Source organism: Stegastes partitus, unplaced genomic scaffold (assembly GCF_000690725.1).
Source record: "Stegastes partitus isolate 25-593 unplaced genomic scaffold, Stegastes_partitus-1.0.2 Scaffold1288, whole genome shotgun sequence".
NCBI classification, from domain to species: Eukaryota; Metazoa; Chordata; class Actinopteri; family Pomacentridae; genus Stegastes; species Stegastes partitus.
In genome coordinates, this window is record NW_007579019.1 from 18,456 (window position 1) to 45,857 (window position 27,402).

The window sequence follows — 27,402 nt, forward strand, 5'->3', positions numbered from 1 at the left end:
ATGCTTTCAATTTCAAGAGCCAATGATTAAAGATTCCACCCCTACTCATTTATCTGTATCCTCACCTAATCCCGTGCCTGTGGGTGTTACATTTGTGGAGATATTGGAGCATTAAAATGGTTTCCCAGCTAAGACAGTTTTAAAGTAAAAATGCTAACTCAGAATATTCAGCCAAAATCTTTGACAGAACTCAGTTTTGGGTCCAAACAGACAACAGCGCTGTCTGGGACGACACGAACTGACTCTCCGTCACCTGGACCGACCCTGAAGTCCAGTCTGATTAATACAATACTTTGGTTTACGGTTGCTTTTAGTCCCACATCGATGGCGTTTACACACACAGACTCACGGAGAGTTAGCATCGACTTAGCTTATGTTAGCTTACCATAAAACAGCGCAGCACTCATATGCGCAAACTTAGCGCCGTTTGGGCTCATAGGTCTTCACACTGAACAGCACATGTAGTGATTTACCTCATTATTCCACTCCACGCTAACTTTGGTGTTTGTTCCTCTGTGGTGTGGATGGTTCCCATGGAAACAGTACGTCAGTCAATTTGTTCCCCAGCTACAGCGACACAGAATGGTTCCTTATCCTACAATACTGAATTGAAAACTGTAAATAGTTTAACTCTGCCTACTTTGTCTTATTTTGTGTAGACTCACAATTCCAACCAGGCAGTGGTACCGTGAGGTGTGGGCGCCACAGTCGGTGGATGGGAGACAGCAGGTGGTCAGTCATAAACTAAACTGTGATTCTCTATCTAAATGTCGGGGTTGTATAAGAGTAAAATATTTAAAACACAAACTGGCATCCAGCAGGCCGAAGTCACCTCACGTTGGTTTTAGAGTTGTCTGATGTCTCTTCGGTTTTTCTTCAAAAATGGTGTAATATCGCAGTTTTTGTACGTTTTCCTGATCAAACTTGGCATCACAGCTGTAGACCCAAACACTGCAACCTGCCATATTTGCAGAAAACGAATACGATATTGTTATATTGTTGTACTTTTGAAATTGTTATAGTTTTGATCTTGTTATATTTATGTTGTACTTTTGATGTTGTTATAGTTATATTGTTGTACTTTTAATCTAGCAATATTTTTTATCTTGTTATATTTATATTGTACTTTTGATCTTGTTGCATTTTTGATCTTGTGTTTTTGATATTGGTATATTGTTAGATTTTTTGGAATCACTTTATAAATGAAGATGCATTGTTCTCGTAGACAAGCAGCTTATTGGCACCCCTTATTTATTTGGAGCACCATCGCCCACCTCTATCATCTGCAGGATGTTCGCGTGTCAGAGGGGTGGGAGGCGGAGTTTTGGAGAACAACAGCAAGAGTGTCCTGTGTGCGCGCCACCGTTTATTAAAGACAGCGACGGAAACGCGCACAAGGAGCGCTTCTGGAACAGCAGCATCCCAGCAGGTACCGTGCTACTTATTTTTTTTAAAAATTGTATTTCTCACATTTTTACAGTGTTCCCGTGTTAGGGCCTTCTTGAAATGTCTGATATACTAGCCACTGACACTCAGGTAACAGGTTTGCATTTTGGCAGACTGTCAGCCAACCGAGAGCGTAACAGATGGATGAAGATGTAATATTGTATAAAGTGACATTGTGACATTTGTGTTAGGGATGCTGAGGCTGTGGGGGGTTTCAGCTGTTAGAACAAAAAGGTGATTCACTATTTTAATGTTCAGTCCAGCTGGAGCTTTTTTAAGATCAGACACGAGGGATGTACCTGTCTCCGCCTCGGTGCTCACCGACTCCGCTCCGCACGCACCGTGAGTGTCCGTCTGTACAATAAATATAAGGAGAACTTTATATAAGTTGGACATATACTGAGTGAAACAGAGAGCTGATCCACCGCGGAACAGTGATGCTTAACCTGGACTATGTTAGTGTAAAACTGAGCAGGACAAATATAGCTTCGATTACAACTTTCAGTACGTTGTTTCTTAAAGACTAAACTGGTATACAAAATAATAACAATAATAATACACATAGCAATAGTAATGATAACAATCATTGTACATTTACACTGGCTCGTCTCCTGACTGTGAAGTGGGTGATGCAAAGTTTGGATTACGTGACGAACAAGCAGTTCCGCTGCCTACGTGCTGCCGGTCGCATCGGATGATGTCATCACATCAGCTTCAGTCAGAGCATCTGGTTGTTCCTTGAGATTATTAAGTGCTACAATATTTCTATAGGCTGAGACCATCACTCAGAATGGGGTGGCACAATGTTTCAGTCATGTTCTTTTTTTTTTTTTTTCCTCTGGCAGGCAAACTGCTGTACCCAATGTTTCATTCTGATCATTACATATTCATACAGGCAGAACTGCTAGTATAAGAGAACTGAAATACAGTTGTTGTTGTTGTTGCTGTTTTTTTCCATGTAAGGTGTAAGTGTCCTTGTTCTGTTCCGGATACCCTCCTAGTTAAGACAGCACACTGTGTTCATCCAGCCTCTTGTTTATTTCTTTTGGCTGTGATTTCTGGATCAGTCAATCATTGTTCAGTATTTTGTACTGCTGTTTCTAGAGTTCTTTAAAGTAGGTTTTCATCACCACAAGTGTGACTGACAGGATGTAGATTGCAGATATAAACCTGCTACTGGCTGCACATTTCACCTCTCCTTCTGCTATTGAGGTGTCACTGTTTTCAAAATCCTCTACACTGCAGGAAATGACAACAACCTGTTGCTCTGTAGCTCTTCATGTTGATTTACCAAGAACTAAGACAGCCTTAACACAGCGCAGGGTTTTTTTTTGTGTTTTTTTTTCACCTTATGTGGCCTTAAATGGCATTTTATCTTGTTTATTCTACTATGGGAGCATCTTGGAAAGCACTTTTGCTGTACTTTGGTTCAAAGTTGTAACTCTGCTTCCCAGGGACACCAATGTTTTCAACTTTGTCATGTTTTCCAGTAAAAACAACCTGCTGTGTTGTCAGGGAAGTTGTCAAGGACTCTCATCCGTGTCCTTATTGCTGGAGTCGTGACACCTACTGGTTGCTTCGGGAACTTGCACAGTTGCAGCTGGAGAGCTCTGTCAGCTTCAAGTGTCAACAACATACTAAAACAAATTATTACAACTTCTACAGAGCAAGAGATATTTGTAAAGTTTCTTCACATTGCTGGAGCCATTATAAAAATAAGTACAATACATTTAAAAAAAAAAATCTAAATTAAAAATAATGACACTGTCAGACAGGGAAAAATTGTTTCTGCAGTTTTCCTGTGTCGGTGTCTCTCACACAATGCAGGATAACGTCCAAGTACCTTTCATCCGTGAACCAGGAATGAGAAATGATCCCTCTGTGAATGCTGTGTGCATGCATGTAGAATGTAAGGGTCTTATTTTAGTAATGGTGGTGATGCTTGGCGCTCCTGACAGAATGCTGCACGGGTCACACTGGGGTTAGGGGGATAGTGTGGATGATATGGGTGGTGCCATAGTTTCTGTGTCAGTATACGTGCACTGCTCTATGTTTGCATAGCAGTAACTCCACTTTGGTTGTGTGTTCCAGGAGACATAGCTTTCAGACTGTAAACATACTGTATCTAGGTTCAAGTAAAAGTGATTAGCCAGAGGCAGTGCTCAACAGATAAGGTTATGGCTGGAAACCTCAGTCTGAACAGACAAACTAGTCTAGACGTTGGGTAGAGACAGGTCAGAAACCTGCAGCGTACAGGAATATACAGGACACACAAAAAGACATGAATGACTTGAACACAATGATAATAAAGCAATGCTGCCAGGAAAAATGCAGGCTGTAAACCAACAGATCGGTGTGGTCAGCTCAGTATGGTGCTAACAGAGTTCATTTCACTTCCCTTTCATTTGGATTTGTTGTCGTGACTCGGCTTGCCTGGTTTGGGCCAGCGATGATCAGGCAGCATCGTCAAAACATATAACTGAAATAACGATCCTTAGCTAGGTACTTCAGATCCCAAAAAAGTTCTACGATAAGGAAAAAAATCTCCAAACAGTCATCAGACACTGATGTGAATACTGTTTATTCGAAACAGAGGCCGCACGTACAAACATGAGCAAAATCTCGAGACTTGGCTGGCTAACAATGCTTAGCACAGCGTAATTTAAGACTCTGCTGCTACACTGGGTTCCTGCTTGCACCCCCTAGTGGTGGGCTTCTTACAACTTTCTGGACGCCATCTTTACTGGGTCATTTCCAGGCCATGGTGTCCTTAACTGAACTCGCAGCACATGCAGGTTTGTCCAGTATATTCATAACTTTTGTTTTTGTTTACACATGATGTTATTTAGTCCTAAAGTGGTCAACAAGTCTACGCACATAGTATTATAACAGTGGGATCCATTCACACACACACACACACACACACACACACACACACACACACACTAATGGCAGCACAACTGTCATGCCAAGAGCAACTCTGTGTCCTTCCCAAGTGCACTTTGACATGTAGGAGAGTTTGTGATTACACCACAAACGTTGTGACTGGTAGCTCCATAGAACATTGTCAGACCATGCTGAGATAATGTCATCATGTTTTAATACCTGCTCTCAGTGAAGCGAAAAGGGGACATCACACATACTTAAATATTCTGAAAGCCTTGCACATTTTTTCTTTTAGAGATGTGACTTTTCACAGAGGTTATGGAGCTGTTTTTATCATTTGTAATAATTATTATAGCAGCTTCCTTCTATTGATGTTAGACCACTTGGTTATCAGTTGCTTCTTGGTTAATGTGTGGTCTGGTCTCCATCTATGGGTCCTACATATTTTACTTGTATCCTCTATTTTTAAAATTAATCATCTAATAAATTAAAATCAAAAAAGTAAGAGAAATACTTCTGCTTTACAAATGTCACATGAGTAAAAAACTACAGTATGGCTGACCTATTGTTATTGCTGTGTTAATATTGACCTTCTCTGTAAAGGGTAAACAAACTCATATATCCTACTAACTAGAAAAAGCTAAAGCCACCTTTATCCATGCAGTAAGCACCAAAGCACCACAGACTGCCCCAGAAGGAGGTCCTTAGTGCAACACTACACTGAAACTGATACAGTGAAGTTTTAAACAAACTGTACAATAATGAATCCACTGTGAGAAACTATGTAAGGGTGCACTGCACAGGTAATAGGCTATGTCAGAAATTACAGGACAGTCTTACATCAGGGCTAAACAATTTTCAAAAATATATGATCAAAATCACAATGTAACCAGATGAAGCAAAAATGATCATTTCCACTGAGTTCATGCTTCATGCTGTTGCTGTGCAATATTAAGATTGTAGTCTTCCTGGCAAAGTTAGGTTTCTTTGCAAATTAAAACTGAACAGTTAGTCTGCTTGATTCCAAATAGAAAATTACAAATTGAAACAATGCAATTAGAAAATCGCAAAGGATGCAATTTAGGATATACACTATATCAAATGTCTGAACCAGAGTGTAAATTGTCATCTCAACAGTTTTACAAATTCATGCCGTTCTCCTTGTGAGTTGTGCTTTAATTGTGTTTCCTGTGGGTTTAAATCTATTACACAGTAAATATTAAACTAAAGCTTGATATTTAAAAAAGAAAAAGAAAAAAAAAACACCACAAATCAAATCTTCGCCTGCATGTATGCAGTGTGTGTGTGTGTGTGTGTGTGTGTGTGTGTGTGTGTGTGTGTGTGTGTGTGTGTGNGTGTGTGTGTGTGTGTGTGTGTGTGTGTGTGTGTGTGTGTGTGTGTGCGTGTGTGTGCGTGTGTGTTCTCTGGCTGAGAAGGAATTTTCGCCTGCCCTGACAAGTTGTCAACAGTAAATCTTTCCAACAGATCAACGGATGCCATGTTCTCATCTTTACAAGCTTTACTGCAACAAATGCAACAGTCACTCTATGCACAGTCTTGAAATAGAAGTGTAATGCAGTAAAATAAATCTCAAATTCAGCGTAAATGTTTTTAGGACGGGGTGCAAGGTGACTTTGTGGTTAGCACCGTTGCTTCACAGCAAGAAGGTCGCCGGTTCACGTCCCGGTGAACGTCTTTCTGCATGGAGTTTGCATGTTCTCCCTGTGCAGTGTGGGTTCTCTCCAGGTTCTCCGGCTTCCTCCCACAAAGTCCTAAAACATGTTGAGGTTAATTGGTGATTCTAAATTGTCCGTAGGTGTGTAATGTGAGTGTAGCCCTGTGATAGACTGGCGACCTGTCCAGGGTGTCCCCTGCCTTCACCCTAAGTCAGCTGGGATAGGCTCCAGCCACCCACGACTCTAGTGAGGATTAAGTGGTGTATCAATAATGGATGGATGGACGGATGTTTTCAGAACAGAAAACAACCATAAGATTGAAAGTGACATCAGAGATTAAAGGGTACTTGTTTTTTTTGCCGCTGTGTTTACAGTCACTGACTTCAGCACAGCACTCAGACAGAGTAATGGGAGGAGCAGTGGTGGACGACGGGCCTACAGGGGTCAAGGCACCAGACGGCGGCTGGGGATGGGCAGTGTTGGTTGGGTGTTTTGTCATCACTGGGTTCTCCTACGCCTTCCCCAAAGCTGTCAGCGTCTTCTTCAAGGAGCTGATCCGAGAGTTCGATGTCGGCTACAGCGACACTGCCTGGATCTCATCAATACTGCTCGCCATGCTGTATGGCACAGGTACCCAAGGATGACACTCATGTGTAATAGTGTTAATTGTCAGCATCAAACTGCTAAAACAATGGACTGCGCATGTGTACACTGTACTTACTGGTGAATTGTGTTTTCTTAGGCCCTCTTTGCAGTGTGTTGGTGAACAGATATGGCTGTCGACCAGTGATGATGGTTGGAGGGCTCTTCGCTTCACTGGGAATGATTCTGGCTTCCTTTGCTAAGAGCATCATACATATATACCTCTGCACTGGAGTTATAACAGGTAAAGTCAGAACATACAGTCCACATTAATTTAAAACAAAGGAAAGTGAAGTCGTGCTTTAACAGAGAGAATAATTTAAATCAGAATAGCTGCAGCTCCATCAGTACATCTGCTACTGCAGAGTTCATGCATCATGCTGTTGTCGTATTGTTTTTCTTTGTGGGTTTTTTTTGTTTTTTGTTTTCCCAAATCAAGGTCAAATACTTAAAGAGTTTCAAATGTATTACTTTGTTTGTCTCAGTGAACTGTTTTTGAAGGTTACCAGGGTTTTGCATCTTGTGGTGACTTGTCTGTAGTTCTGGTCATGATGTGATCCCACCCAAGAAAGATGAAATATGTCTACGTACCAGTCAAAAAAATACACTCATTTGGACACAGACACTCATCTTAGTGTTTTACTTTTTAGTATTTATCACAGAGTGGAACACGAGTGAACAGAACTATTCAGTGACAGAAAAGTATAAAAACACAAGAGTTACCACTTTTTGCCTCAATGACAGCTTGACACCTCACTGGAAATATCTTAAGCAACTTGAAGAGCTTTATAGTGGGTTTGGGGCATTAGTTGTGTTGTGCCAAGGTAGTGTTGATATACAGCAAAGCCCTGTTCACCCCTATGTACTGCCTTGTAACCCCATTGAGTATATTCATACATATTATGGCAAGATCTGCTCAACCAACTAGAGAGAAACAGTAATCCATCATGACTTTAAGACATGAAAATCAGTTGGTCTAGAAAATTTCAAGAACTTTGAAAGTTTTGTCAATAGCAGTTGCAAAAACTCAAATCTCATAAATCTAACACACAGATTACTAGAACTGAAAATATCCCCAATCTTGAGTTGCTCTGTTTTTACAAAGTAATCACCATTGTTTGCTTTATTTGTGAGAGGCAGTAACATTTTGAATCATCAGTATATGTGTCAGTGCGTGTGTGTGTGTTTGTTACACAGTGTTTTGAAATGTAATGTTTTTGTGACAGTCCCTTTCTGTCTCTCACAGGTCTGGGTCTGGCATTGAACTTCCAGCCCTCTTTGATAATGCTGAATCGCTACTTCAGTGAGAAACGTCCTCTAGCCAATGGCCTGGCAGCAGCGGGCAGCCCTGTCGCACTGTGCTGCCTCTCCCCGCTGGGACAGGTTCTCCAGCACCACTATGGCTGGAGGGGGGGGTTCCTCATACTGGGAGGGATGCTGCTTAACTGCTGTGCTTGTGGTGCTCTCATGAGGCCTCTGTTGCCCCCTAAGAAGCCCCTCGAGCTGGAAGAGAACGCTCCCAAAGCTGCAGACAAGCCCCAGCCAAAGAAGAAACTGCTGGACTTTAGCGTGTTCAAAGACAGAGGTTTTGTCATCTATACCACAGCAGCATCCATTATGGTGCTGGGCTTGTTTGTTCCACCTGTGTTTGTCGTCAACTATGCTAAAGGCCTCGGCTATGAGGACACAAAGTCAGCATTGCTGCTCACCATCTTGGGATTTGTTGATATGTTTGCCCGACCCGCATCAGGACTCATAGCAGGCACGAAGTGGGTACGGCCCAGAAGTGTCTACCTGTTCAGCTTTTCAATGCTCTTCAATGGAATCACAGACCTCGTAGGATCACAGGTAACAATGCAGTAATGGTTTCTTCACTACAAGGAGAACAGAGAAAACATGCCTGTACTCCACAAAGACAAGCACGTCTATTAAGGTCTTGTAGATGCTCCATGCATTTAGCAGAAACGGTGTCTGTTGCTCTCGTCAAATTCAAGATTGGGGTTAGCCTGGTAAAAACTGAAAAAAGACTATTTTAAATGACAGATTTTGTCATGCGATGCATATGACAATGCTGCTAAAATATAGGTGATGGTTACAGTGTACCACATTAACCAAGAAGCAACTGATAGGATGTGCAATATCACCTAAATGTCAAATTTAAAATTGTATCAGCTCTTAATATCTGCATTGCATACAAGTTAACAAATAGACTATTTACTATTAGGAACAATCAAAAACAAATACTTTAGAGAGACTATGTTGACTAAACAGGCTCTAAAGTAGAAACTTAATACAACAAAAGTGAATAGACTTGTGATCTCTGACACACAAGTTAGAAAACCTGTTCTGGAAAAAACAGTTTGAAGAATGTCAGAACATAGCTCTAGATATTTGGGATCCTCAATGCAGAGGAGAACCAACTCTGTCAATAAAGGTAAATGTACAAAATATTACAAAAAATACTTTTGTTACATTGCATTCCTGCTGTGGGCCCTGTACTTTAAATATAACAAAGTGTTACTTTTTAATTTTACAGGAAAGCAAATACTCTAATATTCAAATTAAAAAATGACTCAACTGATTGTGTAGTTAGGCTAGGTTAGTGTATATTGTGTGATAGACTGGGGACCTGTCCAGGGTGTCCCCTGCCTTCATCCTAAATCAGCTGGGATAGACTCCAGCCCCCCGTGACCCTAGTGAGGATTAAGCGGTGTATAGATAACGGATGGATGGATGGATAGTGTATATTGAATTAAAAGCCCGTTCAGTCACCTGTATGTCCTTTAGAAACCTGTGGTAATGTTTACAAATCTCTTTTCAGGCAAATACCTATGGAGGTCTGGTGGTCTTCTGTATTTTCTTTGGAATCTCCTATGGCATGGTGGGAGCGCTCCAGTTTGAGGTCCTCATGGCCATTGTAGGGACAGAGAAGTTTTCCAGTGCTATCGGCCTGGTGCTGCTGATGGAAGCTGTTGCCGTACTGGTGGGACCTCCTGGTGCAGGTAAGAGCACAGAGGGAATGAATGGGACAGTTTTCTCTCACTTTTCTGTGAGGGCACATTTTTTTGACACTGTGCAATATTTGTTTCTTTTTTTAAAGCATTTTAAAGCTTGCCAGGACTCAGTGTCCGTGCATCCTAACCATCAATTTCACTTTCAATTTATTTATTTCAAAAGGAACTATGTAAATATATTAACCTTCAAATAATTGTAGATGTACCTGAGTTTGCCAAAACGGCTAATTTACATTGGCAGTCCCTTTGTCTGATGTTGGCAATAACTAAAATACAGATACAAAACAGTACAGCATAGTTCACTCTAAGTCACACATAGATCATGAATATAAGCTTGTTAAATATATACAAGATACAGAATGATATATATATATATGTATATATATAAAGCCATTTCTTAAAAGTATTTATAAAAGAATATTAAGATGATGACTGTTAAATTGATTCTGGTAGTAAATTCAAGTGATGAGACGCTCTCAAGGAAAAGACAACCCGACCAACTGTAGTGAACCTGCATGGGATCCTGCAGTTCATCCGAGCTGCAGCTATGGCAGCTGTGCGAGTAGTAGATTTCAAAATTGATGAAGAGGAGGACAAGTTAAACAATAAATAATGTTATAAACCACACAGACATTGTTGGACTTAATCAGGTTTTCACAACTAAGCAGATTATGTCTCTTTAAAATATGGCAATGATGAAAATTGATTTCTTTCCTAATGTTAATGTGCCAGTTTATATAAAAGTTCTATTGGTTTTAGAACTATACAGTGTGTTAGACCAACTTATCAGACAGCAGGTGATCTGTCAGTGAAAGCATGTCTTTGCTGCCTCACTTATGAGAGAGTCTCTAATTAACCTAAGGTTTACAAACTGAATTTTACCTTTAATTTGTGTTTTGAAGCAATTATCAGAATCTAAATGTACTCCCTAGATATCTGTGTTCTGAAACAACTTGTAGTCTCTCCTGAGAGGAAAATATCTTGCTCTACATCAGCAAACATTAGGTTCCCTATTTTGAAGAAAAGATAAAACGAAATCTAAAAATATTTAAATGCCATGGAATTCTTTTGTATTTCATTACATTTTGGTGTCATGAAAGTTTCTTTTTTGTTTCTTCCATTTTGTTGCCATCCTTATAAACAGAAAACTAACGTGTATGTAGCCACTCCATCTACTTTCACACTGTAGCCCATAACAAGGGCAAAGACAAAGATTCAAAAGTTAACTGCTGTTAACAGTAGCTTTCTAGCTATAAATATGGACACAAATATTCAGTTTATTCACTGTCATTTTGTAACTATTTACAGTGGTACCTTGCAGTTTTCTTTGTGTCCTCCTTGTAGTATTTAGTGAAGGGAATGTGTTTTACCTTAAGAGTAAAGCTACTAATTACCCTAATATTCTTGTACTGTCAACTAGGTCGCCTTCTTGATGCCACACACCAGTACATGTACGTGTTCCTGTTGGCGGGCTGTGAGGTCACGCTGTCGGCCTTTGTCATGGCCTTGGGTAATTTCTTCTGCATTAAAAAGAAAAATGAAGATGTAGATGCAAAGATGGAGATGGCCGTAAATGCTGCAGAGAAAGTGGGGCTCAACGGCAGGGTGGAAGACGAGGGAGATGACGAAAGCAAAGAGGAGTCAAAGGGAAAAGACAATGGAAAGGTCAATGCTTTGAAAGGGGGAGAAGATGTGATGGTGGTGAAGGAGGTGGGGGAGGAGAATTCTGAGACAACATTATGAAGACTGTTGATGAGACAAACTGTGTACCAAGAGGATACACAATAATGACTGATGATGATATGTGGCAAAGAAATTGAATGAGGAGCTACACAAAAAAAGGGATGGTGTACCTGCATAGAAATTATTTAATGGTTTTAGAATTAAGAACTGGTTACCTTTCAGAAAAATAGAGAATAGAAGAATTACATTTCTGGTTAACTATGTGCCTTCATACTGTAACTATTTATGTAGCTATTATCATTCTGTTGGGGTGGTTTAGATTGAGACATGTAGCGTAAACATAAAACCACTTTATGGAACTGATCTTGTGAAGTTCATGCCTTCGTCGGCCAGAGTTGTTGTAGCAGCAGGAGATTCTCCACAATGTTAGGCAGGTGGTTTTAAGGTTGGGGCTGAACGTTGTAATGGTCCAAAGTTAACACTCAAATTTCACATGTTGTTGCATTCTTTTGCCTTATTTATTTACAGACTTATTTTTTGTATTGGCAAGTTATGCAACAACAGGACCACACTCAAAAAGAGGTTGTAGGAATTCATTTAACATTTGGGGTGCAATTTCAAATAAATCTTTGATGTGTTCTTGATTGCTGTGACACTGAACATGCATCCAGTCGCTGCCTGTTGCATTTGTCTGTAGAATACTTGAACAAACTTGAATGTTAAGTCTCAGTTGATGAATGTATTGCCTACATTGTCTTTGATGCACTGCTTAATGCTGCAACACTGCTACCAGGACAGATACTGTAATGTGTGCTCTACTGCGTGTGTGCATGTTTGATCGGACGATCAACAGGCAAACACTAGACAGCAAGCACGACTTGCTTGGGTAAAGAAAGGTAGCACACATCTGCCGCAGTTATGCTGCTTTTGTTCTGAGTGATGTCCACACAACAGACATGTAATGTCTCTTTGGCCTGAATAAATATATTTTCTGAGAAACATTATTCATCTTGTTCTATTCAGCACGAACTGTGGCAGTTTGAAGGCTTTTTAGACAGACTACAGTAACAGAGCAGTTTCAGTTTGCTATTTCTACTATTTGGCTGTGTACTGCTGATTGAATTCTTCAGACAAACACTGTTTTGCCCTCTAAAATCTCTTCAACAAACACTCCTGTTGGTCTCTGGAATGAACAGAATCATTCATTCACAGGTACTATAAAATCATGATTTAAAAAAAAAAAGGTACAAGTGACTTGTTTATTTACAGTTAAAGTACACAAATACAGTGGCAAACATAAATGTAAGAAAGTAAATCTTGCTGATCCGATTGCTTCCATAATTCAGTAAGTGTAGAGCAGCAGAACAAAGAGGTTAACGATCAAAATCAAACTATAAAAATTTAACAGCAGTAAGAATGAATCACAACAGGCCATTTCATTCTGACAGCCATAGCAGTTATTCGTTATTGCCAAGTGTCAGATGAGTTAATATAAAAATCCCAACACACCATTGCTGGAAAAGCCAGTCACAGGCTGATGGTCAGCTTCGTTCTCCACTCTCACTTCAATATATGTTCAAGAATATTCTCCAAGAAAGCATGTCATACAGAATCTTTCACATTCAGTGCAACATATCTACTGACAGCGCTCGACTCTATATCAACTCCATGGCTCTTAAGGGGCAGACTGATGGTAGACTACTACACTTATGACAGGCCCGACTTGCAGCAGCTCTGGACCAAGCTTACAAGCCATGTTCAGACCCATTCCTAAAGGTCAGTGAAAATAAAACAAGAGGAAACATTTACATATCAATATTACAAGTGTTTCACAGCTTCAAAATAATACAAATAAGAAAAACAAGAATGCTTATCTGTACACAGTGAATGAGCATTTGGTAAAATGCGTCAGATGATGCCCTTACCCCCAACATAGTGCACTTCTTTTGTACAGAACACTGGAAAGGGAACAGGGCTCAGTGGGTGAAAACAACCTCCTGCCCCACCAAAGCATATTTTTTGGTATGTTCATGAATTCAACTAGCACTTGAGCCTTCAGGACTGACTCTGAAGGCTCACCTCTAACACATGCAAAGAAGTTGTTTCTTTTTATTTAATACAAATGGCTGTAGAGTTAATCAAGTGCAGGGTGATGACTACTAAAAACAGCAAAACTGACTGATGAGAAGAAGGAATGAAAACTGCAAATACCAAAAATAGCAACACTTCCCAAATCTGCCCATACATATACCTAAAATTAAAAGCTGCTGGTTCAGCTTGAGACTCCTTACAGCAAAAAGGAGAAGAAAGCTGTTGCCTTAACCAGGTATGAACACAGTGACAGTGGAAATGTACTGTCATTAATGATGAATGTTTCCACAGAGGAAGAACGAGCCAGTAGTGTTAACGTAAAAATCATCAGCCAGTCAGTGTCCTAGAGGAGACTGCTGGGTTGCCATGTTGGCCTTGGACTGCCCACTCAGAATGTGGTGCTGAGGGGGGGTGGTTGGGAAGGGGTTATGCAAATGTCTCCTGAAAAGTAAATAGAGAACAGTCCTGAAGCCCAATGCTCATTAATGTCTTGGGATGTCCGACCAATACACAGAAACGTAAAAATGATGGTACTGAGAGCTGTGCAGGTGTAGCTGAAGTAGTACAAATTCATGGTGGTGGTAGTATTATTGTGTCAGATTGCTTTGAGATAACAGGGCTTGATCTGCCAGGTTGCATTGTGGGGGCTCATCGAGGAGCTAGTAGATGGAGACCAGCAGGTGGTACACCAGACACCATCTATAGGAAACACAGAAAAGGAAACAAGATGGTCAAAAAAATGCAACCCTAAATCTGTTCTACATCACAGGATATATTAAGCTTTCCATGCCAACTTTTCTGTAATCCCACGGCTTTTGGATAAAAACGTAAAGTCTCGTAATTTACATACAGTCTAGCACTGTCCAAGTCACCTCAAACATGTTAACCTCATAAGAAACATTTTCAAAAAACCTGCACAGTTTCTGAGGGACCTGCTGCAAGGTTGTAAACAGGAATGGCAGACTGGTGTCAATCACAAATATCCCACTATTCAAACAATTGGTCAGCTACAGGATAAATTCATACAATTTCATAGAAAACACACTGCTGCAGAGATGAATAAACCAAAGCTTTAAGAGGGGTTATAGCATCCAGCTAGAAATGTGTAAAAAATTATTAAAATACAAAACGAAGTCAAGGACAAGGTGTTCAGTGGTGGTAGAGCTGGATAAATAATTAAGAAATAGTTAAAAGCCAGTGATGGGTTAACCGCTCATGCAGCAACACAGCAAAAAATCCTGACACCACAAGTGACTCCTACACTCTGGCAAATGCATAAAGGCATTTCATGAAGTCAACCACAAAACCATTAAAACAGATTTTGTACAATACCCACTCCATTTACAACCAATTTTAAATATACTTTACAAACTTAGAACAAGGCTGTGAGGGGAAGATAACTTTCAGATTTTGTTCATCTATTACAAAACAAAGCAAGTAAGTATGCTGAAAGAGTTTTTGTTCCTCCTCTCCGTGGTCTGTGAAGAGATCCCTTTGTAGACCCGCAACACGAAATGATAAAAGGCATCAATTGACAGTCGTCACTCAGTGTAAAATACGATAGTTTCAGCTGAAATTAAGACTGTATTTTATACTGAATGACAACTGTGAATTGATGTCTTTTATCACTTACAGTTGAACAGCTGAAACTAATTTTTTCCCCTCTCACATCACAGTGACCATAAACTGAACCTGTTGAGCCACACAGTCAAAGTTCTACATTCTGCTATGTTTTCCTCTAAGTTTCACAGATCAGATTGTTTCACATATACTATATGTCACTGAAAAAGCAAACAAACAAACAGAAGAAAAACAACATCACAAACTGTGCATTTGTGACTGGACAAATATATCTACGACTGGTTTTCTAGAGGTAATTGCTTTTTTTTTTTTTTGACAAATCTGTTATTTCATTTGGTAAATCTAGAGTTTACCTTTATGAGGATTGACTTTTGTAAACAGTTACCCTGTAAAGCTCAATTCAAAGTGTTGCTAAAAGGAAGTGGGATGTTTTATGCATACTTTTATGGCGTTGGTGTCTAGCTTTTACAAAATAGGGAAGTGACGAAATCACAAGCTGTCTTCAGCTAATAAGCAACGTCAATTCATAAATCGTATTTGAGGAGTAGACCAACACCTACACATTTGGTTGGACAATACATCAAGTGATGCAGAATATGTACACTAATAAACACAAGACTGAATCTAAACTAATAGCAGTTTTTTTCTAACTGTCATAACAATAGCCTATTTTATTGACTGTTTTCTAAACAGTGAAATATCTGTCCATGTGTGATGAAAATCTATCTACTACAGCTAACAACACTTACGCAATCTGACCTTTTATAGACAGTCTCCATCTCGGTGAAGGTGTATTTTTCTAACTATTTCAGTTTGTAATCAATGTAAAAATCTGTTGAATGTAGTAAATGTGAAAGGTGTTTAGTAAACTGTGTATTTTGCTCTCTGAGATGGATAAATATTGGTGTTAAAATGCAGAACAACTCCATTTCAACTCCAAGTATGTGGCTTGTGCGTCTGTCTGCTAATGCAAGAACATGCAATTCAGACTGGGTCGTGTTGAAAGTGCGTTCTGCTATTGTGTTTAATTATGGCAATAAACCAACAGAATTTGCAGCTACCGGGACATGTTCCGCTGCATAACAGCAAATAAACACAAAGCGCCTGTATACTCAAACAGAGAATTTTGCACTAAAAAGAAGATCAGAGAATAATTTGACTAATGTTCATGTGACTACTTCAACAACCTTTTTACCTTTCGAAAACCTTCCTTTTGTGAACAGCTGAGGACATGCTTTGACCACAAGAAAGATACTGACTCTTAAACAAGCAAGGTCATATCATGCAATTGTTTAGTGTGAAAAACCAAGCGCAAGAACACTAGACTGCACCAAGCAGGGATGGAGGGGTGGGAGTAGGTAGGATAGATTCCTTTTGGAGGCTTTGTCCGTAGGCCTGACATCTGATCGATATCAAACCAACAGGGCAAGCAGCAAGGCACAGAGCTGATAAAAAAGGCCATTACGTCAACTCTGAGTAGACAGTGAGGGAATTATATTCTTAGGCCAAGATGCACCGTGATGCATTATCCACTCCAGTTCTCAGAGGACTGCATTCTCCAGGTCACAAAACAGCCAGTATGGCAATGTACCTGTAATAGTGAGATGTAGGATGGTAAACTGCAGCTATGATGTCATCAACAGCCAATGACATCTGATGGCTGTGGTGGCATAATGCAATATGATATCAATATACTCTTGTTCAAGGTGAGTCTTGTTAACAAACTGGATGTCCAGCTTGTCGGTGAAGGACTGAGCATCTAATGTGGTGTTCATTCCTTATGCCAGGTAGAACTTTCTTTGTATTGGCATGAGCCTATTAATGCTCCTGATCTAATCTCCTGCTCACCATGTTCTCTTCTTGTGCCCTTTGTCTATTTAGAGAACTTACTTCAAACAAAATGGCAGACACTAGGCTGAAAGTGAAACATGCTCAAACTAGGACGAAACACAAGGCAGCCCAGTGCAGAACTGGAGTTTGGACTCATGCATCCCTGGTGCTTTATGGACAGGACTCACCCAGTGTTGCCTCCGTCACACAAGGACGTGGCGAGCGTCTACTTGGCGTGATGCTCGTAGGGAATGCTATTCTGAGGTTGGGGGAAGGGAGAGAGAAGGCCCAATATGTCAGAACCCACATCCTGCACCAACCACACAATTGGAGAAAATTGGCTGAGGAGCAGCACGTGACTTCCCTTTATTGAGAAGTATGAGGCTGGGGTGTTGTATACAACAGAACAGAGTACATCCCTGTGCATTATCACTTAAATGTCAAATGATTCAAAATTTTACAGTTTTTATTTACCACACTAGAAGTACACGCCCCACAGGAGGAACTTACTGCAACAAAGGTCGGTAAACCTTTCATTACTGAGCCAAAATCTTACATTTCAACAATATTTCATAGTGTTTTTAATCGCAGACTCAGTACCCCTTAGTATGGAGGACACCGGTGTTGCACACATTTCTGAAGATAATTTTTTCCAACTGTTCTTTGCTGGAAGGGTTGTGTTGTTTCATATTTGCGACCAATGATGTGCTCCCAATATCCATCAGAGCTTCTTTTCATGTTCTTTAACAAAATTTCATTTTGCAGTTTAATCGCAAAGAGCGAGTAAGGATAGTTTTTCTTGGATGTTGTGTATAGAGGTTCACGTTATGCAGTGTTCTTCTCACCGTCTGAGCTGTCACAGAAACTCAGATTTTCATTCTTATCCCCTGTGCCAAGTCGGAAACACTTGACCGTAATTTTTCAGCGGTAGATATTGCAAGTAGTGCACGGTCCGTTGCGTCACTTTAGGAGGACACATGCTGCACCTCTGATTAGCGGTACTATGGCTTGTTCCACCTCCCACCTTGTCACAGGCGAAACATTCGCTTATCAATAGACACTACAATGTACCGATGTTCCCTAAACGCCCCACAGTACAGGCTGCAGTAGATGCTGTTAGGTGGCTGCAGCGCACTCAGACAGATGTGTGACCAAAAATTACTTTGAAAAGAGTAAAACAGGGCGTTCTAATATCAGATTTGTCCAAGAGGAAACAGAGTGATTTTTTTTTCTACATGTGCATTTTTGAGTGAAAACAGCATATGTAGGTGTGCTCCGCATTTCATGAGAAGCTGATTGTGTTCATATAATGGCGGGAAGCTTAAAATCACGCTTGTTATTATTGCTCATTTAATTTTTCAGTCCTACTACTGCGTCAGCCATTGTAATTGAATCAATTGCTTTTTTCCCTTTACTGGTTCAGTTTGTATCTCCCTGCCTGCACCTGCACTCTGATCGTCAGGTGCGTCTCAGTCGGGACCTCTCTGTCTACCTGCTCCTTCCTCTTTTTCTTTTTAAATAATCAGTTTCAGATCACTTCATCTTTTTAACACACAGCAGCTAGACAGCTTGTTTTACACACCAGCCAAGGATAGACTGACAGAGCCACTGAAGTTAATAAAGTACTACTTTTCACCACTGTGGTGAATGCAGTAGCTGCCTGCGTCAGTTAGAGCAACGCCAATACAGCTTTATGATCATCATTCACTCGCACCAACGCAACCATTTGACATTTTAGCTTGCACACTCTAAAAAAGGTTGCAAATGCAACCACTTTGGTTACAGTCTGGAGCCCTGCTTCCAATCACTGCTGCAACAGTGTTTCCACTGTTTTGTTCTATCTTGCATGTGTCTTGTGATCACAGGTACATTCACTTTTGTTGCACCAGGTTTCTAGTTTTGTACCCGTGTTATAGACTGTGTAAAATATTTGTTTTTGGTTGATATTAAGAGGACATACTCCACTACTCAACCGAGAATCACTGCAGTTTTTGAGAGGTTCTAAAATTTGGAATCATTTGAGAGTTAAAATGATTTTGCACAGGCCCATACCCCCTGCTGCTGTAAACTGTATATGAGTATAAAGACTGTTCTGCTGCTCTGGATCTTGGTCCTGCGCAAAGTGCTACACATCAGTAAATTATATAGAGAAAAAATCTTTGAGATTATTAGACATTAATCTGATTACTGTCGAACGATTCTCATTTAGAAGCAAGATACAGATTTCCATGAATTTTAACAAACATCATGTAATTCTACATGCGACTGGTTACTTCAAAGTAAAAGCACAGCTTCCTTCTCCTGCCAGGTGAGGCCTTCACTTTAAGCCTGGCTTGGGTGAGGTTAAGTTATATATACTAAGTTGAGAGTTTCTTCTCCATGCTTATACTAGTTTGGTGTCTTTTACCTGTGAGGTTGACATGCGGGAGGTGTCCTGCCGCCCTGTTAGATCTGAAGATGACACATTGACAGGAGCACCGCGGTGCAGTCGCATGCTGACCTTTCGTTCACGTTCCATACCAGACACTTGTCGAGGGGATGTGTTTGCTGGATATCACAAACATAAAACATCTTGTTGGGTTTTTTGATTGAAAAAACATCCAAACATCTTCATTATAACTTCTTCAATAGCTGAATTCGAGGACTGTAATCTTTAAGTCATTGAACACTTCACACTAGACTAATACATTTGCTGAGCCAGGCTGGAGAGAACTGACCTGTGTGTGACGTGGGAGTGAGCGGGGTAGGCGGAGCTCCATCCTGGGTTCCTCGTGGTCGTCCTGATGCAGCAGGTATTCCTCTGGTTCCTGGGTTCCTGCTGTGCCTCAACCTGTCCTCTCGATCTCGGCGCTCTCTCTCTGCTTCTTCTGCTGCACGGTTGGCTCCCTGTATTTTACAGGAACAAAACAGTCATCAAAAGAAAGATTTGTAAAACATGCCTAAAGGTCAACAGGCAGGATATTGTTCTGCAAGGTAGATTTAATACATTGTAAAAACACTTGTGAAAGTCGCCAGGCTAACACTATCACACTGACAGCACCAGTGGGTTAAGCAGGTGCACGTTAAAATACTTCACAGGTCATGTGAAAACTTCAATTATGCTATGGTTAACATGGATATCTGGACCAAACCTCATGTTAATTTATAAAATAGTTCTGGATATCTAAGGTGGTGGACTAACCAACACAGTCACAAATAGAAAAAATGGTTATGAATCAGGGTTCTTGGCAGCGTTCTAAGAGAGTAACAAGCAAAAATACCCTGAAATTACATGGGGTTAGAGAGTAAAAAGGCCATAGGACAAAGAATATGACAAAAATACAACATGAAAAAGACCAAATGTAGAAACATAATTTCATTCCAAAAGCATCAGTCTGGTCTCTTGGTAATCTGAATTAAATTATCAATGTGTCAGCATATTGTAACTGATGTTTCAACTCTATACGGTTCAGAGATTATGGCAAATACTCACAAACTTGAGCATGTTCCAGTCAAATACATAGTCATAAGAGAAGCCCTGTCTGTGGAACAGGTTCCTGAAGAGTTGCCTTAGGTACGAGTAATCTGGCTTGTCATCAAAGCGCAGGGAGCGACAAAAATTTAGGTAGGTGGCAAACTCAGCTGTGACAAAAAGAGAGAAAACATGTCAGCTGATGTGACTGACTTCTTGATTAACATGGTTCATTATCGAATAACAAAATCATTTTAAATCGTTTTAAATTAAGAAAGCCTTATAAAAACGTAGACTCACAGGGGTATCCCTTGCAAAGCACCTCTATAGGAGTCGACATTTTCTTCTCACTGATTCGTTCATACTTCTGCCTCTTGGTAGCAGCCTTCAGGCCTTGCCAAGGCAGCGAACCCAGATTAAAATACATGAGAACGTAGCCCAAGGACTCAAGGTCATCACGCCTTGACTGCTCTGTATAGAAGAAAACAGGACAAAGACCAAGATAAGAGGAAGAAAAGGGATGTTACTGCACTTAAATTCAATGTCTAAAAAATGCAGTATAGTTATATATATATATATATGGGTTAATTAATTCTGATCTTAACTGGATTTATTATCAAACCGGTCTATGAGTGTATTTTTATTATTATTTTTTTACCAATCCCAAGATGTGTGTTGATTGAGGCATAGCGTGCGGTGCCCGTCAGGTTCTTGTTCTCGCGATAGGGGATGTGCTGATGTGTGCGAGCGTCGCGATATTTTTTAGCCAGGCCAAAGTCAATGATGTAGACCAGGTTGCCTTTTTTGCCAAGACCCATCAGGAAGTTATCAGGCTTTACATCTCTGTGGATGAAGTTCTTTGAGTGAATGTACTCAATGCGACTGATCTATAGTAAAGAAGAACAAAATACAAGACAGTTACACTACGAAGCCATGCAAATATGTATGCATTAGCTCCGCCCTAGCACAACCGCCACATGCTTCCCTCTTTCGGACAGCTCATTCCGTACATCAAAGTCATGTCACATTTTGAGAGGAAGACCAGGGCAGATTAAAGGATTTACTGAGTAGACCCGATGACTATTATGTTAATCTGTGTAAATCACTAGCCTGTTTAAGTGTCCAAGTCCTGTTAAATTCCTATAAATTTTTCCAGATATTTGCAGAAAATGAATTCAGATTTTTTCCCCCCCAATTGTCTTATGTTCATAAATGCAGTCTTTAAGGGTTTGTTATTTAGATAAATAGAGCAGACTCTCTCTGCTGGCTACTAGTACTATAGGCATCCCCTTCTGTAGGAAAAGCTCAGTATTGGACATGCCATCCATCTCCTCTGATTCATACATAGTGGTCTGACTGCAAGATTTAAAAAAAAAAAATGTCTTTGCAGTATTGACGCAACTGAAAAACAGAATAATTTACAAACATGGCATACAGCACACTGACACAGTGATATATGCCCATATAAACAATGAAACATTCTCTGCTCTCATTTTCAGCTGCTCTGGATTGGACACTGGTCAGAATGTAAAGTAAACATATATGCATGTGTGTGTCTGTTGGGTAGGCAGTCACCATCTGATCAGCAAGCAGGAGGACAGTCTTGAGGCTGAATTTGCGGGAGCAAAAGTTGAAGAGATCCTCCAGGCTGGGCCCCAGCAGCTCCATCACCATCACATTGTAGTCCCCTTCTGCTCCACACCACTTTATTGTTGGGATGCCCACTGCAAAAACAGGAGAATAAATGCAATGTGAATACAAAAATGCCAGCAACAACACCTCCTTATGACGTGTTTCACCCGCTAAAGCCAAATATCCCCTGTGAGGAAGAAATGAAGCTGGCTATAGTTGCATTGCCTGGGAAGATTTGAAGATTTGGCTCTGCATTCTTTGCAGTCACCACTACAACAGTTTTCTGTGCTGCTTCTCCTATCTAGGGTGATATCGAGAAAATAAACGGCGCTGTGGCGCTGTATTACAACATTACTAACAACCAACCCACTCATCTCACATATTCTATAATATGATAACACTACTTTGATAAATATGCTGAGTTAATTATGGTTGCCTTACAATGGGGGAATACATAAAAAAAAGGGTTATAATTGCTGTAGTTCACTTAATATAGACAAGTGCACACATGTGCAGTGAGCTGTGGGGGATCCTCAGTTAAGTGTTTTAACTGTTTCACTGCCAGCCTTCACAAACTATTTACCCCTTACAACCACTTATTTTTTACACCGGTGTGGAATCAGAGTCCCTAAAATTTAAGGCTCTGAGCTAATTTAATGTTAAAGTCAGTCTATCTCCCTTTGTTGGTTGACTAATGCATATCATTAGCTGCTGAAGCCGCGTATTCATATGGAGGAGCAAAACAGTGGTGGATTTAATACAGGTGCTAAGAGGTCTGGAAAAAAATGATTATGCATGAAAAGAGGAATACATGCATCTCGACTGAACATGAACTGAGAGAGGGGAAATGAGGAGATGAGAACAGAAGTTCAGAGATTAGGATTCCAGCATGCTAGCCAATACATCACCTCCTCCTTGCATCATCTTGTAGATCTTGCTCTCGATGTGGAGCTGGGGGTGTTTGGTCTTGACACATTCCAACTTGATTGCAACCTCCTCACCAACTGAAATATCTGTGCCTGGAAAAAGACAAATGTAACACACATGGTGATCAGTGTAGCTCAATTAAGAAAAAACACCTTCACCAACCTAGTGGCATCAAACCACATAGATAGCTACAATTATATCCAAAAAAAACATTTGAAAACTTGAATAACAAAGTTCTGCCTGCTAATGGACCAAATCCCATTTTTTCCTTTTATGAGTATTTGACAATGCAGGATGCCATAAATAATATTTAGCATTTCTCCATAAAGGATACATGTTTGCAGTGCAGGGTTTTAAAAGTAAGCCTACATAAAATATTTTTAAAAAGCATGCATAGGAGATATGACACTATGATTAAAAGAATTCTAGGGCCGAGCACAGAGCAGCTAAGGTAACTCCTTTGATCAACCTTACTGTGTAACTGTTCGGTGACATTGGTAGTAGCTTCGAATACTATGAAAATACCGCTGAAATCATAGTGCAGCGGTTGTCTTTAACTCATGTGTACGATGAGTTTGTTAGCTAGTCAATTTTAGTGGTAGCGGCAGAGCGGCAGCCTGAAAGAGACACTTATTTTAAAAATCATAACACATCACATGACGTCACACACAAGTCGCCCCTGCCTCAGCGCGCTTTGCAGAGGTGGTAATGAGTCAGGACAGTTGTAATTGAGAAAGTTGGTCATTTTTGACAATTGCCTGACATTTCATAATTTTTTCATCATTGTGAATGTTTGTGTTTGCACAGGTTGCAAAAACTTCAGCCTGTCAGGACACTGAATGAACATGTTCCTAACAACAGAGCTGCTTTTCTAGCTGGGCCAGTTTTGTGAAGGTGAACAGTCTGCACTGTCACATCTGATATGAAAAGTGTAAAGTGTGGTTATGTGCCCTGCAGCAGTCATTTTGGACAGGATCATGTTCCAAGAGATACAATAGAGATCAAGATGGGATGTCTACGCCAGGACTGTGTAGGGCTGATGGCTGCTGTGGTTCCTTCAGTATACACAACTGCTTCAGTTTCACCATCAGTACCAGCTTCTGGTTTTGGTGCTGAAAGGAGCAATGGTTACAAATCAGTTAAAGATTCAGCTTTACAAAAAACCTTTGTAGTCGTTTATAATGTTTGCAAAATTCCCAATTAGTCAGCTCTCTCCCACTTATCTGTCTAACGTGTCAATGTAAAACACGGTGTCAATTGCTTTTTTTGTCAAATCTAATGTTATGATTAATATTTTTCTTGTTGAACTGGGCCTAGCTTGGTCGCTGTCCTTCAAAGTCATAAGTGAAAGTAAACGCAGCACACTTAGAAAACTGAAACATGATGAGACGATAGGCTTAATGGGTTAGGCTAATGTTATCTTCATAACATTGTCAACAGATCAGCAAATGCAAGCTACGCACTTTGAATAGTGTGAAGTAATTTAGGGAGGACTTTGTCCACATTTCAATGTCAACATAAATCGTAAAACATCACAAAGAGCAAAAGAGACAGTTTGGGTGCCAAAATCACAAAACAGCTTTTTTTACTTGGGTATACAATTTCACAAAAAGTCAAAATCTAAGAGCAAGTCACACAGTGTATTTTTCATCACCTAGTTACATAGTGGCTGTCCTCATGTTGATCCATCACAGCGGTCGGGATGTTTTTTCATTTATTGTTAGTGGTTGTTTAAATTATCATCACATACAGACAATTAACACAGTATGTAACAACCTTAGCCCAGCCTTGGGTTGAGGAAACACAGCCTGTAGGACCTGAACTTAATACTGCCATCAGTCTTTTGCTGGCTCACCCTGTCCCTCATCCAAAAAGACGTCTAGTCACAGTGGTGTAGCCTACTGGCTGCCACATCGGTGGTCCAGTGGACAAAAAAAAAAAAACAGTGTTTACCATCCCTCTGCCTCTTTGGCAGCCTTCTTAGTGTGCCCGTTGTTCATAGTGAACATGAGAGCATGTTCCTATTCTGGCCACCAGGTTTAACAACTTGTCAACATGGTGCAACAAAGCTTTGTGTAAGAAACTGAAATGATGTCGTAGCTATTAACACAAACACACATATACGATTACTACAAAAGTACACAACAAGCACCTTTACTGAAGCTGCTAAATAAGAGCTATTTAATAACTGTGCGGCTCAAAGTCCAAGTAGTTGATTTTTTTGTTTCAGTAAATGTGTTTTGTTGCACATTTGTCATGCCAGTAAAAGAAATACTATTCTATTATATGATATTTTAATCAAAACAGTTGAGGCCCTACTATAAAAGTGTCCTGTGTGAATGACAGAATGTCCTCACTTTAAAGGATTTATACGAACATCAGTGTTACATACTCCACCTCAGGAAGGGCGAGCTGCCTTTATATTCACCTTCACTCTGCTTAGGAACATTTGTGATGTAATGTTTATAAGGAATAATAAATATTTCCCCTCAGCTCTGTGCCCTCTGAATGTGAGTAGTTTACAGGAGTTAGCAGGATGGAGAGAGGAAGTACCTGCTAGCTTGATGACGTACACTGAGGTTAACACACACTGACATTCAGGTTGTTCTCATCTCAAGTCAGAAATATCTGAAAAGTTTGCCAAAAAAAGGGCACCAACGGAATAACTGCTAATAAACGTCAGAGCCAGTTTGGGACAACAAATGTCACTCACCTAGATAGATGTCCCCGAAGGATCCGCTCCCGATCTTCCTGCCCAGTCTGTATCGGTTCCCCACTCTCAGCTCCATGTCGCTGCTAACTGACGCTCCTCTGTTTCTTCGTTTGGACCTCAGTAACTAACGTCGCTTCTCCTGGCTGCTAAACCGTTACCTCAGCAAACATTCCAGGCTGTTTAACAGGTTTACGACCCCCTTCATTCACACTCCTCCTATCCCCCAGAATCCCACTTGCTTCGATAACGATCCAAATGTCACCATCCCTTTAATGTCGGTCTGAGCAACGGAGGTCTGTGATATCGCTATCAGCCGATAGAGTGAGACGCTTAGTTTATGTTCTCCCTGTTTTGGGGGTTCATAATTGCCCCAAACATAAGGATGGAGACGGATTTCTCGATGAAGTTCTCCCGTTCGCTTGCAGCTTCACTTGGCTGTCTGTTTTCTTCTTCCACTGTCAAGCTGTCACTCGCTGCTGCCGTCACTTCCCCTAGCAACGGAGGGCAGATTTGGGAAAATCTCCGGGAAAGACGTGCGAATCCTGCAGCTGGTCATTTTCAGGATGAGGATGTTACTAACACACAGTCATGTGCTTGTGGAAAACCCAAGGAAGCCTGCCAGCACCACATTTAACGCTTCTCCATAAATATTTAGCAAACTATTTCTTAATTCAGAGCACCATCTGCATGTCTCATGACATCATTCACTATTATTTTGAGAGGAATAAAAACAAAACAAACTGAAGAATTGTTGTTTTTACTTGTGGTGGAAGCAGGTTTAGCAGGTTGATTGCTAAAGTATAACCTATTAGTTTTTCTGTTAAACACAAAAAAAAACCAACAAAAAAAAACACCTGTTTCAAAGCACAAACAAGACACTGATCCAAATGTCACCCTCCCTTTAATGTCTGTCTGAGCAGCGGAGGTCTATGATACCGCTCTCACCCAACAGAGTGAAACTCCTAGTTTATGTTCTCCCTGTTTTGGGCTTCAGTATTGGCCCAGACATCAGGATGGAGACGGATTTCTCTGATAAGTTCATCCCTTAGTTCACTTCGCTGTCTGTTTTCTTCTTCCTCTGTCAAGCTGTCAGTCGCTGCTGAGGTCACTTCCTCTGGCAACGGAGGGCAGACTTGGGGAAAATCTCATGGCTCTGTTTTCCAATACGGAAGCACATTGCATTCACTGGGAAACAAAAAATTAGACGCCCTATCTCATAATTATGAGATCAGATGAGGAAAGGTGTCGCATCAGCCACTGCTTCACTCAGAAAACTGCACACACATGACATGTGGTATCTTATCTAGATATCCTGTATCACATTTACTTGTAGTTGGGTATTTCGGTGAAGTTGGAAAGATATTCACAGATTCGGACTTCCGGCATCAATAACTCTTTAACGAAACATCATAAACACACAAATTACACGTCTTTACTATCAGTATGAGGTGGACAATATACTACAAGATTATTTTTTTATCAAAAGCAGCTGTATTTGGTGCAGCAGAAATAACATTGGTCTCTATGTGCAGACGGTGTTGTGCAGAGTTATGCCTGCATGCTGAGATCTGCATGCTGCTGTGAGACGCCGTACAATTTTCTACGGCACAGGACTTCTTGATAATGAAGCAATGCTTTTTCTCGGGTTTATCAGTAACTAAAAAACACCCAAAGTACATAGTATATGAAAGCTTGGATTTCTTAGCATAAAAATTTACAATTTAATGGTGCTTCATCTGAAAGAGAACTGTTGCTGTTATCGATCAGCGTGTTTACGCAGGCTACCGCTGGAAACAGCTGTAGGACTGTGTTCTGCCATTCTACTGCTCT

At 40.5% G+C, this 27,402-nt stretch overlaps 3 protein-coding genes across 5 annotated transcripts in view; 1 reads left to right on the forward strand and 2 right to left on the reverse strand.

Annotated features, from left to right (window-relative positions):
- LOC103369439 (coiled-coil domain-containing protein 57-like) overlaps positions 1-542 on the reverse strand; it is a gene marked incomplete at its 3' end in the record, with an annotated part of 17,397 nt that extends 16,855 nt beyond the window's left edge. The window contains exon 1 of the mRNA XM_008298156.1: positions 474-542. Coding sequence (XP_008296378.1) covers positions 474-535 — 62 coding nt within the window. The remainder of the gene's footprint in view (positions 1-473) is intronic.
- Positions 543-1,373: 831 nt separating this feature from the next.
- On the forward strand, positions 1,374-12,351 carry LOC103369436 (monocarboxylate transporter 4). Its single transcript, XM_008298151.1, has 6 exons — positions 1,374-1,429; positions 6,383-6,638; positions 6,751-6,894; positions 7,897-8,498; positions 9,472-9,652; positions 11,085-12,351. The coding sequence occupies exons 2-6, from the start codon at positions 6,416-6,418 to the stop codon at positions 11,405-11,407; spliced, it is 1,473 nt and encodes a 490-aa protein (XP_008296373.1). The 5' UTR covers positions 1,374-1,429; positions 6,383-6,415; the 3' UTR covers positions 11,408-12,351.
- Positions 12,352-12,591: 240 nt separating this feature from the next.
- On the reverse strand, positions 12,592-26,021 carry csnk1db (casein kinase 1, delta b). 3 transcript variants are annotated; one of them, XM_008298152.1, is made up of 10 exons: positions 25,573-26,021; positions 22,841-22,951; positions 21,876-22,024; positions 20,959-21,187; positions 20,601-20,771; positions 20,322-20,470; positions 19,567-19,735; positions 19,257-19,396; positions 17,038-17,103; positions 12,592-14,137 (listed from the first exon to the last, which is right to left on the reverse strand). In XM_008298152.1, exons 1-9 carry the CDS (start codon positions 25,646-25,648, stop codon positions 17,053-17,055), a joined length of 1,245 nt encoding a protein of 414 aa, XP_008296374.1. In that variant the 5' UTR covers positions 25,649-26,021; the 3' UTR covers positions 12,592-14,137; positions 17,038-17,052. The 3 variants fall into 3 exon arrangements, with proteins under 3 accessions (XP_008296374.1, XP_008296376.1, XP_008296375.1); XM_008298154.1 differs by having other exon boundaries at positions 17,038-17,108; positions 25,573-26,019; XM_008298153.1 differs by lacking the exon at positions 17,038-17,103.
- Between the last annotated feature and the right edge of the window lie 1,381 nt (positions 26,022-27,402).

Excerpts from the sequence above, each read along its gene's own strand:
- LOC103369436 (XM_008298151.1), top strand. The coding sequence starts at position 6,416 with ATGGGAGGAGCAGTGGTGGACGACGGGCCTACAGGGGTCAAGGCACCA. Across the intron at positions 6,639-6,750 it reads CGCCATGCTGTATGGCACAG|GCCCTCTTTGCAGTGTGTTG; the intron begins GTACCCAAGGAT and ends GTGTTTTCTTAG. Across the intron at positions 8,499-9,471 it reads CAGACCTCGTAGGATCACAG|GCAAATACCTATGGAGGTCT; the intron begins GTAACAATGCAG and ends ATCTCTTTTCAG.
- csnk1db (XM_008298153.1), bottom strand. The coding sequence starts at position 25,648 with ATGGAGCTGAGAGTGGGGAACCGATACAGACTGGGCAGGAAGATCGGG. Across the intron at positions 22,952-25,572 it reads CTTCGGGGACATCTATCTAG|GCACAGATATTTCAGTTGGT; the intron begins GTGAGTGACATT and ends GTCTTTTTCCAG. Across the intron at positions 20,471-20,600 it reads GCTTTGCAAGGGATACCCCT|CTGAGTTTGCCACCTACCTA; the intron begins GTGAGTCTACGT and ends TTTTTGTCACAG.